This window comes from Silurus meridionalis, chromosome 8 (genome assembly GCF_014805685.1).
Source record: "Silurus meridionalis isolate SWU-2019-XX chromosome 8, ASM1480568v1, whole genome shotgun sequence".
NCBI lineage: Eukaryota > Metazoa > Chordata > Actinopteri > Siluriformes > Siluridae > Silurus > Silurus meridionalis.
This window is the reverse complement of record NC_060891.1, coordinates 27,165,013-27,186,878: the sequence shown is the minus strand read 5'-3', so window position 1 is coordinate 27,186,878 and position 21,866 is coordinate 27,165,013. Positions and strand designations below refer to the sequence as shown.

The window sequence follows — 21,866 nt, the reverse complement described above, 5'->3', positions numbered from 1 at the left end:
GTTACCCTTCGCCTGTGGTGTGTGTGTGTGTGTGTGTGTGTGTGTGTGTGTTTTCTGTTTTTTTCTCTCTTGCAATCGCATAGAGCTGTCTCTGATGCCACACGCCACACACCCGTCTTCAGTGCCGGTTTAGACGGTTTTCGACATTGTAATCCATTGTATTTTGGTGGATATGACTGCGTTAAACCGCCTGTGCCTTCTCTGAAACCAGAGGCCTTCGAGTGGACACTGCGCTGTGACAGGTAAGGCCTGAACCGAGACCGAGAGGGTTGAGAGAGTTGAGAGAGGGAAGAGTAATGAGAGAAGCTGAACGATGGAAAAAATGGGACGAAATGGTCGATTTTGTAGCACATCATCACAAACACACATTGTGTACTATATCACAGGATATATTTCCAGTGTTCAGATTGTGTAGCTGCTTTCTATCATGCACGTGAAGTGTACAAAGTGTGGAGATCGAAGCATGCGTCTCCTGATCGTTAAAGACAGAAATAAACGAGGGATAAAGATATCAAATGAAACGTGTAAATATGATAATAATGCAACGACGATTCATATTTCGCTACACATAACATAAATCTACACAAAGCCGTACACTAAATTATGAGTTTAATGTCCTTGTACAATTTTCTTCCCTAAAACTACTACAAAATGGTATAAAAGACAGATCCTTGAAGTAATACTTGAAGTTTCATGCATTTAAAAGTTAATTTTTTTCACTAAGTAAAGTGTAAAGTTTGTGTAGAAGTGTAGAAGCAGCAGAAGTTTATTCGGAGATCAGGATGCTCAAACACTGCTGGAAATTCCACTCCCTACGTCGTAAAATACTGCTGTTGGAAATGCGGGTGTTTTTTTACAAGATGTAACAAATAAAAAAAAATGTGGACAAACTATTTGCACGTCGTCAATAATAAAGATAAGGTGTGATAAACCTTTATTCATCCTACAGTGGGAACATTTCTGTGTTACAGCAGCAAAGAAATGTGCAAATATACAAAAAAACAGAGACATAATACAAGTATATACATCACAGTGTATAAATACAAAAGAAGAAGAGACCAGCAATAAAGTAGTTACGCTTTCAAACTTATTGCACGTTTTAAATGAGTGTTATTGCACACTGCAAAAGTAGGATGTAGAAAAGATTCCTGTATAGCAGTAAGAAGTGTGTATGTGTAGAAATTATATATGTGTAAACAAATCTAGAAGAAAAATGTCTTCATAATAACGATATTGACTAGCAGCTGGTTACTATGGGAACTATATAATAAAATAAAATATATATATATATGTATGTATAGTAGGATAGGTCTACTGCTGTTAGTGTTAATATTATAATATAATATTATAATAATAATAACATTACTATCAATCTTGTCAACAATATTGTGAGAATTTGATTTATACGTATAATTTATGAATTATCGAAACACAAAATAAGATCATGTGGTCTTACAGGAGAATGTTATAAAAAATATACACTAAAATATATACACTGTAAATGTACACCTTTAAGACTGTATATTATTCTATTGATTTTTCTATTATACAGAAACAAATGAGCGTGGAGTATCGTTTTATTTTTAATATCTATTTGAAATATTGTAATGTTTCAATTACGAGTTTAATATAGAATTAGGTCGATAAAAACAACTAAATAAACTCAGCAACATAACGATGTCTAGTTAAATATATTCAATTAAATGTGTGTGTGTGTGTGTGTGTGTGTGTGTGTGTGTGTGTGTATATACACATATACGCATTTTATATATATTTTATATATAAGAGTCGAGTGTGCTTTGATAAATGTCAAACTATCACCTCAACATCTGGCAACCGATTACTGGTTTCCCAGATCTCAGATCTAGGTCACTCCTTACCCACTGGTTTAAACGCGTTTCCCTGTTTCTCATGTAACGTCATGGCTCTGTGCTGCTGATCGGAAAGTCGTGTGTTTACATCCCATGAATACCAGAAATCCTTTATTACACAATCTATGAGTAAATTGTACGTAAAATCTAAGAAATACATTTTTGCTAATTGAATGAAGTAATTACAATTAAAAGTTCCTATATTACAGAACTGCCATGTGATTCGCTCGTAGCTGACAAATGGATGAATTAAACAAGCTGAAAAGTTCATTATGAAGCATCAGATTGTTTAAAAATATATTCGTTTTCTGTATTTTTATAAAAATCCAATATATGGGTGTGTCATAAAAAGAGGATGCAATGTTTCCTCTGTAGATGGCTATGTTATTGGGGTTACATTAAGTTATTTTATATATATATATATATATATATATATATATATATATATATATATATATATATATATATATATATATATATATATATACACATGCTTATAGATTACATTTAAATAGTTAGATAGAGAATGAAACTATGTCGAGTGGGTTTTGGAAATAGCATTCATTTAATTCTATTATGATGATTTCGGGAAACATCTTGCTATTTAAATCACATCCCTTTCCACCCTGATCTACTCCCACGGTTAACTCTGCCCTATTTCCATCTTCAGTGTTACAGTAAAACTTGAGTTCTGCTTCACACAGACTGAAGACTGAAGGATTTCCTTTGCTTAATTAAATCCTCGACCCCGGATCGAACGTGCAGCTCCGGACTGCCGAGCTCTCGAACACCTTCATGTAGCCGAGATCACGTTTCTCTGGGTTTGGGTGTAGGGATGAAGCTTCTACACCAGTCCAGAACAGATTATAGACTCTGATTGGTCAAAAGGCGTTGAGGAGTTTTCTGTAGCCGCAGCTCTGGCAGTAGTGCAGCAGTTTATATTACAGAACATTTTACAGAAGTTCCCAGCGCTTTGTAGCCCTTAGAGGTGAAGGGGTACCTAATGATTTATGACGCGAGTTTACGACATTAAATGTACCTACAAAAGAACAAAGACTATGCTGTGTTTCTCCTTAATGATTAATACGCCTAACAGGAGTAAAACAATCTTTATCATGTCTTAAAGGCTAAAAATTAAATTCCTGGTGTTATTAGTGGTAATATATATATATATAATGTGCATCTCCATAACTGTGGCCAAAACTATTTGATGCAAATCCAACGATATGCTACACTGAAGATACATATGAAGCAGCACTGCGATCCTCACAGGTCTCCATATTCTTGTGATACGTCATATTCACATAGCTGAGAAAAAGAGCTTGAGCTTAGCAAGAAGAAATCAGTCTACATAAAAAATACTGGTCACAAATGATTGTTTACTTTCTAATATATATATATATATATATATATATATATATATATATATATATATATATATATATATATATATATATATATATATATATTGCTGATCATAGAAATCATTAGACTGGCTTGTAATGATTTCTCTAACATAATATAATATAATATTTGATGAAACATCTGATGGAACTCATTAATCAGTGAACATTACAGAGTTTCCAACTAGACACTGACGTTAACTTGCTGTTTGCATGCATGCTAGTTATAGTTAGCATGTTTTTTTTGTTTTTTTTTTGTGGTTTATATAAAACTAGATGATGGGGAAGATGAGGAAGGAGATGTTGAGAAGGTGTTAGATCTCTAGTCACTAGATCTCTCATCACTATCTTTTTAGATCACTTTTCACCAGCATGTTAAGCTGTGGAGCAAAAAAACTAGCGAATATCAGAACTAGCGAATACCTGAACTAACAAATGCAAGAACCAAAGAATGTAAGAAGTAGCGAATGCCAGAACTATTAAATACCACAACTAACAACTACAAGAACTAGTAAATGCAAGAGTTGAGGAATACTAGTGAATACCACAGTAGCAGTAAACACCAGAACTAGTAAATATAAGAACTAGCAAACATCATACTTGTCATTTAAATGCATCAGAGATTAGCAGGTTGAAATCTGCACCATTAAAACCTATTCAAATCAGTACAACTTGTAAATGGATAAATTTTTTTAAAAGAAATCTTTTATCTTTTAGAAAGAAATATTTTTTCTTCTTGCTAGCATGGTGTTTAAGAAGCGATTAGCAGGTAATGTATTTCTGTAAGATCTTGTTATGAATAGTTACATTTGACTAACAGCCTACTAGAAACGGTCGATTTCTCCGTGTCTTTTCTTCTCTCTCTTTTTTCTTTTTTTAGTTTTACACGTTGTACTAAATCTAGATTCCAAATCGCTAATCTCTCTGATGCCATAAAGTCGTAATTTCATTAAAATAAAAGGCTAAAAATGTAAATTAGAAACGATTTTTGTTCGCGAGCCTCAAAAATAAGCACAAACTGTGGATAAATTAGCCGAAAGAAAAGCGTCTCGGAGTAGCAGAGTGACTCCTGATGGGTTTTTACAGCTAAAACAAACAAACTGGCAGCAAGTTGAACGCTGTAACAGATACTGAAAGATCTGTGGGAACACAAACCTGAGGAATGTAAATGACAGCGCTAAAAAACCGACAGAACCTGAATGTGAATGCATCTCTGGTATTCGTAAGCTTCACTTCCTCTCATTTTTGTTTTGTGGCACAGCTATAATCATACATGTGGATGCTCACAATGCTCACAAAGCAGCTGTGGAAAGTGATAGGATGTAGTCAAACTCGTTATTACACACTCGTGTTGTGTGTGTGTGTGTGTGTGTGTGTCCGGATATTTAACCTCGCGTCTCTCTCAGGATCGGTTTTATTTTGGGAGCGAATCCGATAAGGGACTTTCCTCACTCAAACTTCTGACTCCAACTGTGTGTTCGAGGAGGTCAGGCTTTTCCTGAACTTCTCCTCAAGTTTCTCACAGATTCAGATCTCTGAGAGAGAATCACTGACCAGATCAGTTATTTACTCGCACATACATTTATAACGATTTAAAATGAGATATTGTCCATTTTTGTATACTTTTTAATCCTTATATACGTTTTATAACCATAGTTAGATTTCTGAGTTAGAGTTTGAGGATTTTATACCACAGTTGCTCACATTGATATTAAATTCTCAAAATGTACACGAATTTACACAATTTCTTTAAATTTAGTAACATCATTGCTGTTTCACAAATCAGTCACAAATTATTCATTTAATCATTTACTCATCTTGATTCAGAAAACCTTAAGTTTCCACTGATATTTAATTAAATCTTATGTATATATATATTTCTAGATAAATAAATAAATAAATAAATAAATAAATAAATAAATAAATAAATAAATAAATAAATAAAACCACACAAAACACGAATTAAATGAAACCCCATAATTTTCATGGTATATACAAATATAAATAAATATGAATATAATAAACGTAATAAGTTCATCTACTACATAAATAGTAAATGATTTCTATAAAATATCATAATATAAAATCCAAGTATAAATATACCTAATAAATCTGTTCATGACCTTCAAATACAAAGTGTCTGAACCACTAAGATACCAACACACACACACACACACACACACACACACACACACACACACACACACACACACACACACACACACACATATATATATATATATATATATATATATATATATATATATATATATATATATATATATATATATATTTTTAAATATAAATACATTTCTGAACAAAGGATTTCCGTTTTGGTTCGTTAAAATCTGATAATATCTGATCTTCATTTGTTCGCGGAGCTCAGCCAGTTGAACCTTCATAGAAAAAATTTAACAAAGTTAATCATCTGCGTAGTCCGACTCTGAAAAACTTCCTGTGAACCTTTTTGACATTTTTTTCAGTCTTTATTTGTCACATATGCATTAAAACACAGTGTAATTCTTTTCTTTGGATATCCCAGTTTGTTAAAAGTTGGGATCAGAGCACAGGGCAGCCATGATTCAGTGCCACTGGAGCATGGAGTGTTAAGGGCCTTTCTCAAGGGTGTTAAGGGCCTTTCTCAAGGGCCCAACAGTGGCATTTAGTGTTCAGTATTTTGTATTAGTTAATAAGCATCTACAGTGCTTTAGACAGCTTTCTAAACAAATATCTTTTTTTTTGTATTTCAGACAAACACACACACACACACACACACACACACACACACACACACACACACACACACACACACACACACAAAAGACACACATACATTCACTGTACAACTCTGAACAAAATCTCAAATGGCCTTAATATAAAAAGATTAAAATCAGGATGTGTTTTATAGTAAAATTCTTTAAATCTTTGAAAAGTCTTTAAAATACTTTAATTTCTGCGTAACTTCAACTGAAAGTACAAACAAAATGACACTGAATGACCAACAGTTTGTGTTCACCAGACCATCACATTGTCACATTTTTATGTACTTTTCGAACATCCTCATTTGCTATTGTTATAAAAACCTCCACTTTTCTGGGAAGATGTTCCACTAGATTTCATAGGGAGTTTTGGAGATCATTCAAGCAGATCAGGTATTGATGTAGGTGAGAAGATGAGGAGGTTCCTGGGGTGCAGTCAGCGTTCACATTCATTCATGTTCAATAGATTATGGAGCTCTATAGCAGAAGATCTTCCTCTCCAACCCATGGAAAGCAGATCTCCTAGTTCAAGTGAAGGCAAACTTTTCATTTCATTTAAAGATGTCTAATAAGATTGTGTGCCTTGAAGTTTAAATAAAACCATTAAAGTCCTTTTAATAAAAATTAAAGAGATTATGGGAAAAGAATAAACCAAACAAGCTCTTTAAAGCTCTTCAAAACCGTACACATTGTTCATGTAAAGATCAGAGAAACGCTTCTTTCTTTAGATTTACCTGAATTTTTTTGATGAAGCGAACAAACAAAAAATAAAGGAATTGAGACGCAGACCCCGAATGTTTATATCATTTCATTAAATGACACTTTACCTTTTTATTTAAATCAATAAAATCTGAAAACGGAACCACGTCGACTTTCATCCACGTTTCGGCCTGAGGTGAAGAACGATACCAAATAAGGAGAAAAGAAAACGTGACCATATTATTACGGCTCTAGAACGGGGGGTCTGTAAACTTTTGCACATCGAGGACCCTTTTTGTTTTGAACATATTTTCACAGATCGGGTGGCGGGTTTTGTGTGTTTGTGTGCAACAAAATGCAGGTTCTACCGGAAATGCAAATAGTCGCAGTTGTGCAAATAAACATGCGGATAAACACGCAAATATATGTAATAATAATAATATTATATAATATATATATATATATATATATGTGTGTAAATATAAGTACAGAAGATAAATATGAAGTCTCTGCCAGTGTAAAAAATCAGCAGGAGCTGGTAAGTAAGTGCACTAAGAATCTATATATATATATATATATATACAATATGTAATATGTACATTGTATATACAACTGTAAAAGGTTATATACAGATGATATATAGATGTAAAGATAAGCTACAATGTGCAATGAATAAACAGTTATATACAGAAATAAATATCCAGTAATGATATAGGAGGTACAGAGTGGTGGAGCAGAACTGCATGATGATTGCTGTGAGGAGAAATTGTGAAGTAGCAGTGAGCCATCAGTGTCCTAGTGGTGGTGTGTGGACTTCATTAGGGTGATAGTGGATGGGAAAATGTTGGACCTGGTACATCCTGGTGTGAATGTTCCTGGATCTTCTGCTTTATGGGGTGTGAGGGGTTCTTGATGATGCAGTTGGGAGCTCTGGTCTAAAACATGGCCGTCCCATAGCGTTCTATTGTTCAGCTCATATTTGTACACGCCCATATTTGTAACTCTGTGTAAGTCATGCTGTTACAGGAAAATAATCAGTGACCAATCGGGGTGAAGAGATCGACCTTTTGATATTTTTATTACTTTTATCCCACAGAAACGTTCTAAAGATTACAATATCTCATTTATTTCAATACAATACAAAAAAAAACACCACACTTTTTTTATCCATTTATAGCTACATTTAACAGTGTGGCTCGTCCATGAAACAAATGAATTTCATCGACATTAAAGCAGCTTGAAAAAGATCCTCGAAGTGTCATTGTCCTGAAGTTAGGACGCATTGACTCTGGAGACATCATCTTTCCATAAACATATATTCATACAGAAGCAAAATTAAAATGTTATTATTCCATGTTCTATAAAAATATATATTATAGAACTACGATACATTACTGAATATTATTGATTATTAATTGCAAATGACTCTATAATTACTACACAATCACTGGATGGTCAGCTGATGGTCTCTGGACAAGTTTGACCTTATTTATTCTTTAACACAATTCGCCTCTGTGTTTGCACACATACATCATTTCCACTGAGCTGCTCTCCACTTCATACCTCAGACCTGCACTTTTCATAGAACATGCTAATATTTATGAATGTATGTGTAGATACCCTCACAGTTTGGCACTTGCCACTTGCACATATCTGTATATATAGATTACATTAGATAGATAGATAGATAGATAGATAGATAGATAGATAGATAGATAGATAGATAGATAGATAGATAGATAGATAGATAGATAGATAGATAGATAGATAGATAGATAGATCTTGTTCTGTTCGGTTGTTAACTGTTGCTGTCTCTCCATCAGAGACCATGGGAAACTGTTCCTCTTACGATTCGGACGACGGCTTCTCCTACCACCCTGACGATGAGCTCTGCGAGCACTGCAACTGCCCCATTCCTCCTGGGAACCAGGTATGCTTCAGAACAGTCTAAGTGCTTCCAGATGCTTTTTTGTTGCATCCATCATGGCGTCATGTTTTGCATCTCCCAATCTGTAACATTCTCAAGGTGCAGAGTTTCACTGTGTCTTATCGAGTCTGCGTCAAACGAACGGGTTAACAGCTGCTAAATCTACATCATGCACATCTGGCAAACACCCCCCACACCCACACACACACACACACACACACACACCCTTCAAAAAAAAAACACACCCGAGCGAAATTTACGAGAAGAAACTTTTCTTCACTTCCCCACTATTTCGCTTACCAAAGGAAGATTAATGATCTGATCTATCGGAAGGTGTTGATTAATTTCCTCCAATCACAGGTTTGTGTGGGTTCAACCCGCTCTTCCTGATGTCACGGTTTCTATAGCAACAGCGCATCGTAGGAACCTGTACTTGTACAATGTGGTCGGAAATTACGAAGAAAGTACTTTCTGTGTGTTTCTAGCTACTTATAAAGTTAAAGAGGTCTCAGATATCCACGAAATAAAATGAAAGATTGGAATGCAGCTTGGATCATTACACCCACACTGACACTGGAGACTCCTTCCATACATGACTAATAAGGGTCTAAATCAGATAGAGAGGAAATCGGCTGCGAAATAAGAGGAATAAAACACTTCCTGTAGTATCAGGAAATGACCAGATACTAGAAAATAGAGCTACAACAAAAAGACTGAAACATGTGTGTGTGTGTGTGTGTGTGTGTGTGTGTGTGTGTGTGTGTGTGTGAGTGCAATCCATCATCAGCGGTGGTTCTGAGGCCTCGGTATACAAGCTCGTAGACGTATAGAGCGGATGCCGACGTACCGCACGGCTCTGTGGTCTCAGAGAACCGAGACAGAGCAGCCTGCACGGGTGGAATTACAGGCGAGCGGAAGAGGGGCGAAGAAGTTTAGTGGTGAGACGAAGCTACAAGTTCGAGCCATGGAGAAAGACGGAGTGAAACGCATTTGATTTGCCGAGAGAGAGAGAGAGAGCAAGAGAAAGATGCTTCAAAGAGATTTCTTTAGGTTATAGCGAACGGGTTAAGATTTCCTGTGAGGGAGGATCACACGCGTCAGCATCTCCAGGGTTCACGAGCCATTTAGAGCTGATGTTTGTGTATTTCCAAAATGCAGCATAACTAAATTCGATGTGTGCCTTGCATCCTTCCTGTCTCTGAGCTCTGTCTCTTAGTTCCTCCGACCTCATGACTTGGATTTTGCTCTGATCTGCAGTGTCAGCTGTGAGACCTTTCTGTGGAGTCCACAGGTGGACTTTAATCAAGCTGTAGAAACATCTCAGCGGTGATCATGTGATAATACAGGTTTAATATAATTAATATAATAGTTTTTTTTATAAAAAAAAAGAAAAAAAGAATCACAGACATTTCTAGAATTCTGTTTTCACTTTGTCATTATGGGGAAATGAGTGTAGATTAATGAGAAAAAAAATATTTTGAACCATAACTGAGGCCGATGCGATTCACATTTCGATGCCAAATATATAATACATTAAAGATAAATATGAAACAGCTACTGATGCGATACGATATGATTCACCGCGATTTTGATTCGATTCGACGCAATACGGTGCAACGGAAAAATACAATGTTCTGAAATACAATGTGGTACAGATATTTCGCTTTTAATTCTTCAGTTCAGACAGACAGCAAACCATCAATTTACCTTTCACACACACGCCTTTGTAGTGCAGAAAAACAAAAGAAAAAAGATTAAATAAAACCAGATGTTATTTTCCTGTTGTGTGTGCAGGAAGTTACAGCTCTGCCTCTGCCATGTTAATCTGTATTCTGTTTGACTATCAGGACACGCCTCCGTCTCCGTAGTGCTGCGATACGTCGAGAAACGGTTTAACGAGAAGAAAATAATCTACATATTAAATATTTGTCAAATTATTGGTCACTTAAATTATATAGAAACAAATCGTTTTTTACCGATGCAAATATGTTCAAAACGATGTCATGATACAAATGCTAACTTGCACATTTTTTTAAATCAATCTTTGACTTTTATGCAAATCAGTGAACCTTACCATTCCTAATATATATTAGGTAAAGGTAAAAATGCTAAGTCTCCTCCTGTCTACGGTCCAAACGCAGCCGGGACACGTCTCAGTGTTCAGTGTAACAATCACATTCCCTCCAGACATGTCGTTTTATTCAGTATAAATTTACACAGGATTCAAAAAAGTAATATCCGAATTATATTATTGTCAACCTGATGTTTAGGATATGCCCCCTACCTAAATCTGAGATATATATATATATAATCTAGGACTAGTGATCAAGAAAATCTTACAATGTATATATATATATATATATATATATATATATATATATATATATATATATATATATATATATATATATATATATACTGTACATATATTAGCTATCAAACAAACAAATTAATTCAGCTTCAAGATGGACTTATGAATGGTTATAACTTCTTAGCTACATTAGCTATGAAGTTATTGTTTCTATAGTAACAGCTCGTTCATATGCACCCACTAAACGTAATCAGACTTCCATGTTTTTGTTTGTATGGAGTTGTTTATTTAGCGTTTACAGAAGGAGTCTCCAATGTCAGGTTTCCTAATAAAATAAAGAAAAAAAACGATCAAGGAAATAATGTAGAGCAAAAATGGAAAAGAATTTGTGTGAATGTTTTAGGATTTTACCAGTAACTATAAAAGGATAAAAAGTACATGGTTGTTCAGGAGAATTGTAATTGTGCGCTGTGGTGTAAGAGAAATAAAACGCTTTATGAGGAGTTTCCGTGGTCACATTGCTGATGGTTTTCTTCTTCATCACGCCCCCTTGGTTTGAAGTTTTGTTCCCAGGAAGACCCTTTAAAGGTCACATGATCAACCCAAAAATTTTATTTCATAATAAAAATCTTAAACCATAAGAAAAAGAAATGGATGAGTGGGCGGGGCTTTTACACACTTTTTAGATGCAACTATATGAACCAGAATGAAGACTCAGACTCCCATTGGTGTATATTGTTTTTTCTGCTTTTTATTTTCTTTCTTCTCTCTTTTTCAGATCTTGTACCCGCACCCAGACAACAAGCTTCCTTTCAACCCCAACTACACTCCTCCCCAACCTCACCGCTTCCAGGTAAAACCCTTCACCTTCACACTATCAGGGTCTGAGAATCCTGGTCTGATGGACAAGACTTACAAAAGATCCTTTGTCTTAAAAGATTATTTTTCATCACAATGTGCGCTGTCACTGGGTTCATTCAGATGCCTTATCATCTCTATAGCAACGGCAAATTCTTTGCGATAGAGGACTGTTTTTATAGATGTTTTTCGTGTTACTGAACTTAAAGACGCTTATATATTGTATATATTAACATATAATCTTCTTATAAAGCATCAGTGAAATTTTTCACAAAACATTATGACATAAAATACAACTATAAATGGATAAAAAAATGGATGATCGTTAATCATTGGCGAATTGCTGTTTCTTTGTACTTCTTCTTTTTCCTCTTTTTTTGGCTACTCCCATTAGGGGGCGCCACAGCGGATCATCTGACTCCAGACCCCCCTGTCCTCTACATCTGCCTCTTTCAAACTACCTGCATGTCTTCCCTCACCACATCCATAAACCTCCTCCTTGGTCTTCCTCTTTTTCTCTTTCCTGGTGTCTCCATCCTCAGCATTCTCCTACTGATATACCCCATGTCCTTCATCTGCACATGTCCAAACCATCTCAATCTCACCTCCCTCACCTTGTCTCCAAACCGTCCTACATGCGTTGTCCCTCTAATAAACGAATTTTTTATCCTGTCCATCGTCGTCACCCCCAAGATAAACCTCAACATCTTCAGCTCTGCTACCTCCAGCTCCACCTCCTGTCTTTTACTCAAGGCCACTGTCTCTAATCCATACAACATCTTAGGTCTTACCACAGTCCTATAAACTTTCCCTTTCACTCTCACAGATACTCTTCTATCACAAATCACTCCTGCTATCACTCTTCTCCACCCACTCCACTCTGCCTGCACTCTTTTCTTCACTTCTCTAACACACTCTCCATTACTTTGCACTGTTGACCCCAGGTACCTGAACTCCTCCACCTTCTCCACCTCTTCTCCCTGCAACCGCACCTCTCCACTGCCCCCCCTCTTATTCACACACATGTACTCTGTCTTACTCCTACTGACTTTCATTCCCTTTCTCTCCAGCGCGTACCTCCACCTCTCCAGGCTCTTCTCAACCTGCTCACTACTCTCACCACAAATCACAATATCATCCACAAACATCATAGCCCAGGGAGACTCCTGTCTGACCTCGTCCTTCAAGCTGTCCATCACCAATACAAACAGGAACGGGCTCAGAGCTGATCTTTGATGCAGTCCAACCTCAACCTTGAACCAGTTTGTCGTTCCTACTGCACACTTTACTGCTGTCACACTCTTCACATACATGTCCTGCACCACCCTCACATACTTCTCTGACACACCTGACTTCCTCATACAATACCACAACTCCTCTCTCCACCCTGTCATACGCTTTCTCTAAATCCACAAACACACGATACAACTCCTTCTGACTTTCTCTATACTTCTAGACCAACATTCTCAAAGCAAATAAGGCGTCTGTGGTGCTCTTCCTCGGCATAAAACCATGCTTTTTCTTACAGATGGTCACCTCTTCTCTCAGCCTGGCTTCCACTACTCTTTCCCATAACTTCATGGTGTGACTGATTAACTTTATTCCCCTGTAGTTACTGCAGGGCTGCACATCTCCCTTATTCTTAAAGATCAGTACCAGCACACTCCTTCTCCATTCCTCAGGCATCTTCTCACCTTCCAGAATCCTGTTAAACAATCTGCTTAAAAACTCCACTGCATCTCTCCTAAACATCTCCATGCTTCTACTGGTATGCCATCTGGTTCAACCAACTTTCCACGCTTCATCCTCTTAATCGCTGCTCTCACTTCCTCCTTACTAATCCTATCCACAACCTGCTTCACTAACTCAACATCATCCAACTTTCTCTCTCTCTCTCTCTCTCTCTCTCTCTCTCTCTCTCTCTCTAATTTTCCTCGTTCATCAGCTGCTCAAAATACTCCCTCCATCTTCTCAACACACTCTCCTCACAAGTCAACACATTTCCATCTCCATCCTTTATTGCTCTAACTTGCAGCACATCCTTCCCAGCTCGGTCCCTCTGCCTGGCCAATCGCTACAAATCCTTTTCTCCTTCTTTAGTGTCTAACTTCTCATACAGCTCCTCATATGCCTTTTCCTTGGCTTTTGCCACATCCCTCTTTACCTGCTGCTGCATCTCCTTGTTCTCCTGCCTACTTTTCTCATCACTCTGTCTATCCTAATTCTGTTTCTTTAACCTCTTTCTCCTTATGCTCTCCTGCACTTCCTCATTCCACCACCACTTCTCTTTGTCTTCCTTTCTATTTCCAGATTTCACACCAAGTACCTTTCTAGCTGTCTCCACCGAGCTCCTGTCTGACCTCTTCCCTGAACCTCACACTACAGTCTTCCTCCTTCAGTTTCCACCATCTTATACTTCTTTCAGTCCTCACTCTCCTCCTCTTCTTCTTCGCCTCCAAAACCATCCTACAGACCACCATCCGATGCTTTCTAGCTACACTGTCCCCTGCCAACACCTTACAGTCTCCAATCTCCTTCAGGTTGCATCTCCTGCATAGAACATAGTCCACCTGTGTGCACCTTCCTCCACTCTTATACGTCACCTTATGATCCTCCTTCTTCTTAAAATGTGTTCACCACTGCCATTTCCATCCTTTTAGCAAAATCTACCACCATTTTCCACATTCCTCTCCTTAAGACCATACCTACCCTCACCTTCTCATCACCTCTGTTCCCTTCACCTTCATGCCCATTTAAATCTGCACCAATCACCAATCTTTAATTCCTAGGTTCACCTTCTACCAATTCATCTAAGTCACTCCAGAATTTTTTGTTCTCCTTCATCTCACGGCCCACTTGTGAAGCATAAACACTGATGACATTTATCATCACCCCTTAAATTTCCAGCTTCACAATCATCACCCTATCAGAAACTCTCTTCACCTCCACTACACTCTTACTGTACTCTTCCTTCAGAATCACCCCTACACCATTTCTCTTTCCATCCACACCATGATAGAACAGTTTAAACACCTCCAATGTTCCTGCTCTTACTCCCTTTCCACTTGGTCTCCTGAACACACAACATATCTACCTTTCTCCTCTCCATCATATCAGCTCTCTCTCCCTTTACCCGTCATAGTACCAACATTTAAAGTACCAACCCGAACCTCCACTCTACTGCACTGCTCCTTTCCCTGCTGTCTCTGTAGACGTCTTCCTCCTCTCCTTCTCCTCCTTCAGCCAACAGTAGCACAATTTACAATTTATGTTCCACTAGATTTTGTGGCGATTCCTTCACCACAAGGGTGTTAGTAAAGTCAGGTACTGATGTAGGTGAGGAGAGGAGAGGAGAGGAGAGGAGAGGAGAGGAGAGGAGAGGAGAGGAGAGGAGAGGAGAGGAGGTTTCTGGGGTGCTGTCAGTGTTCACATTCATTTAAAAGATAAAGGGCTTTAGAGCTCTTTAGCAGCAGATCTTCTACTCCAAACTATGAAAAGCAGATCTTCATGGAGGTGGTTTTGTGCATTTCTTGTAATGCTGGAACAGGTTTGGGTCTCCGAGTTCAGGACCTTTCATGCTACAAATTTCTAGGACGTCCTAAAATTGTGTGCATCCAACTTTGTGGTAACAGTTTTGGAGGAAAACGACACGTGGCTGAAAATGTCCCATTACTTTTCTCTATATAGTGGTGAAAAATATACATTTATGAAACATCTTAATTTCTAATCGTTGTTGTGTTTCAGATACCTTAGTGGTGGCCAAGTACACCTATCAACCCTGCCATGCTGATGACCTGGGCTTTGAGAAAGGAGAGAAGATGAAGATCATCAACGAGTAAGAGATTAAATAAGTTTTATTTTCCTTTTTAATTGGATCCAGTCTTCAGCACTGTGATCGCTTTCATTTCTAATACAGTTTGAGGAGAAACTCTCACTGGCCACTTTAATAGGAACAGCAGTGCCTTGGTCATTCACTTGTGGGAGTTCAGTGGATGAGATGTTGGACTCAGGATCAGAAGTAGTTCAAATCCCAGAACCACAAAGCTGCCACTGCTGGGACATTAAGCCTGACTTGATCAGCTGTAAAATTGAGACAACCATAAGTCGCTCTGGATAAGGGCATCTACCAAATGACCATAAATGTCAACGATTATTCATTTAATTATTTAATCGGCCAATCAGGTTTCAGCAGAGCATCAAACACAGTCATAACATGAACTTTAGTGTATTTTTTTACATCAAACATCATAAAATCACATTAAGGCATTTTTAGCCTCAGAAGTGGATCTTGAGTCTTCTGCCATCGTAGCCCATCCTCCTAAAGGTTTGGCAGGTCGACATGCTTTTCAGCTCACCACATGTGTAAAGAGTTGGTATTAAACTGATTTTCTGTCTACAGAACTGAGCCCCAAAGTAACAGTGTAAACTGTGGGCTCAATGTATATAAAGATCATATCAGCAGCTTCTGAAACACTCTTCTGCATTCTTCAACATTCTGCTGCTTGACATGAACTCGAATCGAAGCTTTTGACAGAATTTTTTGCCTTGCGTTTGTAACACATGATCGGATTGACTCGATAACTCCCTGATTAGTCAGAGAGTTATCGAGTCAATCCGATCATGTGTCAGAGAAGTATGTGAGGGTGGTGCAGGACACTGGTTTAAATTAAACACTTAATAGTTGTACTTATTTTTATATAAACTAAATATATAGAAATGATTTAGACAAAAAACTAAATGTTCATGTGAAAAAAAAATTGTTGGATTTTTAGGTTTTTTTTAAAAAGATTATACTATTAAAGCATTTGCATTATGATTAATAGTAAAAAACAAAAAAATAAATTAAAAGTTTAATTAATGAATCGATTTATTTATGCAATTAAAATGAATAATTTTCAAATATTTTAGCATTTATTTATTTAATTTTATGGTAAAAAAAAAAAATAGGGAGTAAAAACACAAAACAGGTTGTATTTTAAAAGAAATGAATTGATTGATTTCTACAATTATAATGAATAATTAATAAAATTTTTAATTAAAATAATATTAATTAAAAAATTACTTTTTTAACTTAAAAAAAAGATTAAATATTAATTAAAATAATATTTAATCTTTTATTTATTGAATTTTATGGTAAAAAAAAAAAACAGGTCATATTCTAAAATAAATTTTTACTCGTAATTGTTTGGTAAAAGTGGCGGCACAAATTAAACGTATAAGTCCATATTTCTAAATGGTTTTTTTTTTTTATTAATAAATGCCATTTAGGGCATATTGGTGGTATATATGGTATATAGGTAGGCATATATATTTTTCAGTGACTTATATTTAAGATATAATATATAATAAAATGTTAAATAAAAAATATAAAAAAATTATAAATTTAGATAGAATAGAAGCCGAAGTAAATGTAGATTTCTACATTTCCGTAGATCATTTGCTTAAAAAAAAAACTTTTTTTTCTCCGAGGCTTCCTGTTTGCCTGGAAACTGTGTATCACAGAACAGCGTATTTATTCTAAACATAAACCTACAACTCTCTCAATTACATATGAAAATGTCCTCTGTTTTCTTTTCCGTCTCAGTGATGATCCTGAATGGTTCATGGCCGAGTCTCTGTCGACGGGACAGAAGGGTTACGTGCCGCGTAACTTTGTGGCCAAGCTAAACAGCATGGAGACCGAACCGTACGTTCAAACAAGCACACACACACAAACACACACACACTCACTCAGACATGCCTACAACTCAAAAGCTCGAGCTGAAAGAGAACCACCACCACAAGACATCACATGCTCAGGAGGTCGACTTTTAACCTAAAATCATGTCGTTTTTAATCTGTTTGGTGTCTTTATACCTTCTAATACTTCATAGTTTGAACTGTAGAAATCTTTTCAGGAGATCTCAAGATCTCAGACGCTACAACAATGCATTCTAGTATAATAACCTTCAATCCCATTCAGACATTAGAACCTGAGGATCTACAATTTGAAGTAAGAACATGGAGGAACATTCAGCCTGGAGATTTCTTTCATATCCTGTTTGATAAATGAGGTCAGGTCTCGGACAGAGATCATATTTACATGATATTGCGTGTGATTAACAGCAGAGGTGTGTAGGTGCCTGCAGGGGCGTGTGAGGAAATACCTCTGAAATACCCCTAAATGCATCACCAGGCCTCCCTGACTAATCACATTTCAGTTTCATGTGTGCAGGAGGAAGGAAAATATGCAGCACTTTCAATAAATAGACAGGATCTGAATCAAAGCATCCTCGAACATTCTCCATTTATGGTCATGTGCTTCACTGTCGCTGTTTTTGCTTCCGTTGCAGCTGGTTTTTTAAGAATCTGTCCAGAAATGACGCCATGAGGCACCTCCTGGCTCCTGGCAACACTCAGGGCTCCTTCCTGATCCGAGAGAGCGAGACCGCTCCAGGTAACGCAGACGATCACAACGAACACCACTCACTTCCTGTGGTTCATTAAAGAAAACGCTGAAACAGAACCCGGGTTTAAATGAAAAATAATAATAATATTATTATTATTATTATTATTATTATTATTATTATTATTATTATTATTTACATTTCTATTACAGTAATTTACAGTTCAAGCAGAACATTTTTGTGATCTAAACATGATTTTTCCCCCCTTTTTTTGCCTGAAATATGCAAATGTATTGTACCTGCTAATGACACACACGAAGCTACTGTACACGTGTGAGAAACTCTTTTACATAACAAGAAATTATGAGAAATATTCCTCAAAAAACTTTCACTTCCTGAAATGCCGAGGCATCAGACATTATGAATGTGTAACTCGGAGCTCTGCTCGTGGTAGCAAACTGCTTTCAGATGATTTCATATATTTATTAATAACAATAAATTAGAATTTATTATTATAAAAAATAATACATTCAAATGTATTTTTTAAATGCAAAAATAATAATTATAATAATTATAATAATAGCTAATATTATTAATATTATTAATATTATTAATATTATTATTATTATTATTATTATTATTATTATTATTATTTAATTTCTGCAACCAGATTCTATCATACTTTATTAATATAAGCCTTTTTTATAAATAGAAATAAATAAATAAATACTGTTCTAAAAAAAATACTAATAAATAATAATAATAATAATAATATAATTTATGTAATCAGATTTTATCAAATTTTGTTAACATGATAGATAGATAGATAGATAGATAGATAGATAGATAGATAGATAGATAGATAGATAGATAGATAGATAGTACTGACTGTTATAATAATAAATTATTATTATTGATTATTATTATACTTATACAGTTTCTGTACATAGATTTTACCATAATTTGTTAATGTAAGGCTGAGAAATAAATAAAAAATTAATTATTTAATTAATTGTACTGGCTGTAATATTTTAAATAATGAAGAAAAGAATTCAACAGCGCTCTTCGTGATAATCATACCAATGCTGGGAGCGTAGAGAAAGTTGTGAAATTGATGCATGTTTTATGAACATCTTCAGATCTTCAGATCTTCCTTTTAAACGTGATATAAATACATCAGCGTGAAGTAGAACAGAAGTAGAACAGAGAACATGAAGTCTTCAGAGCTTGAATGTTCCTCTGCTTCACAGGCAGCTTCTCTGTCTCGGTGCGAGATCTGGATCACAATCAAGGCGACGTAATCAAGCACTACAGAATCCGCAACCTGGATGCCGGCGGCTTCTACATCACCAGCAAGATCTCCTTCCCCACCCTGGCTGAGCTCGTCAAGCATTACTCTCGTACGTATATACCCAATGCTAAACAATCCACATCTTCACTCCAATGTCTCTGTGATATGCTTACAACATGCTTGCATCACACATATGACATCCCTAAGACATACTGTATATCTGCAACACCCCAATAACAAATGACATCCTTCTGAAAGGTCTATGACATGTCTATGACATGCTTGCAGCACATCTATGACTAGCCTATGACACACCTATGATATGTCTACAACATATCTGCGACACACCAATGACAAGCCTATAAGGTACCTATGACATGCCTATGACACATCTGGGACACACCAATGACACCCCTCTGATATGAATATTAGACACCTATGACACATATATGACACATCTGCAACACCAATGACAGGCCGGTGACATCCTAATGACACATTGTCAAAAACTGGTGTGGACCTGACATTTTTGGAACAAGTCTCCAGTGTCAGCGCTTCGTAACTCTACATACACTATTCATGACAGATTTCACGATTTGATCTTTCATAGATAAGGTGTGTGTTATAAAACAACAATCCTGAAATCCAGGATGGAAACTGGTGGCAGCTTCACTCCAACTTCTCATCACTGATTACCCGCAATGCAGATAGCTATCTGCTTAGATTGGACATTAACCTTCCTTCAACAGAGGAGAAATTCCTGGTCTGAAATTCGCATCAGCTTCCCGTATTGTTCTTGCTATATCGCGAAAGAGTCGCTCTCGTGCACGTAGCAGCCACGAGACGTGTGCATGGGGGCCACGATTTCACGCTCTCACCCCTACAATGGAATAAAATGGTGCAACTCAAGCAAGACGAGCTCTGAGCCGTCAAAGATCTGAAGCGCTTTGCTTGGTTTCCGTCAGTGTGTGGCTTCACCCTGCATGCTGAAACCTGTGTATCACTTCCTTTGTCTTCAGAGAGAATTGTCTGTTCTAAACCCTGAGCATTGTTCTCACTTTCTTTCTCTCTCTCTCTCTCTCTCTCTCTCTCTCTCTCTCTCTCTCGCCATACAGGAGATGCAGACGGCTTGTGCACACGTCTGGTGAAGCCGTGCCAGACGCGAATGCCGCAGAAGCCGTGGTGGCAGGACGAGTGGGAGATTTCACGCGAGTCCCTCAAACTGGAGAGACGGCTGGGACAGGGACAGTTTGGAGAAGTCTGGATGGGTCAGTACAGAACAACCAGTACAACAAACCTGAACCAAGGGATTTTCCTAAAACCTCCTCTTACACCAAACCACACACACAATGATAACAATCGCTATTTATCATATTTAGTGTTCATTTATTTACAGTTACATCCATCTTCTCCAATGAACAATCAATCGAGCCTGAAGAACCGATTCACTGTCCAAGTTCTCTTGTTTTGGGTCATCAAAACCAGCTAGTCAGCTAGCTACGATGACAAAAGTGTTGTGAAGTCTCTATTTTGTGGACACCAGATCATAGGTTTGTTTTTGTTTGTTTCTGTTAACATCTCATCCACATTTGCTCTAATAATGAACTTAACTCAACTCAACTCTTCTGGGAAGATGTTCCACCATTTTGTGGAGATTTGGGCTGCATTCAGATACAAGGTACCAGTGAAGGTGAGGTCAGGAGGCTTGTCATGATTCATTTCGAAAGAGTGACTCAGAAGAACGAGTCGTCTCAAAGAGTGATTCGTTCATTTTCTACTGGACGCGCACCAGCAGAGCATCGCAAGATCTCTGTAGGTTATGGACAGGAAACATAAGTTGATCTCTCGATTCTTTTTTTTTTTCACGTGAATCCCATAGCCAATATGCAGTGCATTACACAGGAAACAGTGTACAGTAGTTCATCTCAGGTGTCATCTGGTCAAAGTCTTTCATTCTTTGGTCACGTGACTCCTATAAATGTTATGTAGTTTATTTACAGGTGCATCAATTACAATATCATTAAAAAGTTGATTTATTTTAGTAAATCAATACAAAAAGTGAAACTTGTATATTATAAAGATTCATCACACACACACACACACACACACACACACACACACACACACACACACACACACACACACACAGATATATATTTCAAGTGTTCATTGTGATGATTTTGGCTCACAGCTGATAAAAACCCAAAATTGTGAAGAATATTGTGAAAAGGTTCAGACTCGTGATGTCTCACTCTAATCAGCTCATTAAATCCAAACACCTGCTCAGGTTTCCTGAGCCTTTAAATGGTGTCTCAGTCTGGTTCAGGCTCCACAATCATGGTGGAAGACTGCTGACTTGAC

General features: G+C 36.9%; 1 protein-coding gene across 1 annotated transcript in view; it reads left to right on the top strand.

The window, feature by feature from the left end:
• lck (LCK proto-oncogene, Src family tyrosine kinase) overlaps positions 1-21,866 on the top strand; it is a 37,156-nt gene that overhangs the window by 168 nt on the left and 15,122 nt on the right. The window contains 9 exon segments of the mRNA XM_046855600.1: positions 1-242; positions 8,556-8,662; positions 11,749-11,802; positions 11,805-11,823; positions 15,573-15,663; positions 17,413-17,514; positions 18,161-18,264; positions 19,465-19,614; positions 20,621-20,773. The exon segment at positions 1-242 is cut by the window's left edge and continues 168 nt beyond it. Of these exon segments, the coding sequence (XP_046711556.1) occupies positions 8,561-8,662; positions 11,749-11,802; positions 11,805-11,823; positions 15,573-15,663; positions 17,413-17,514; positions 18,161-18,264; positions 19,465-19,614; positions 20,621-20,773 (775 nt within the window). The 5' untranslated portion in view covers positions 1-242; positions 8,556-8,560.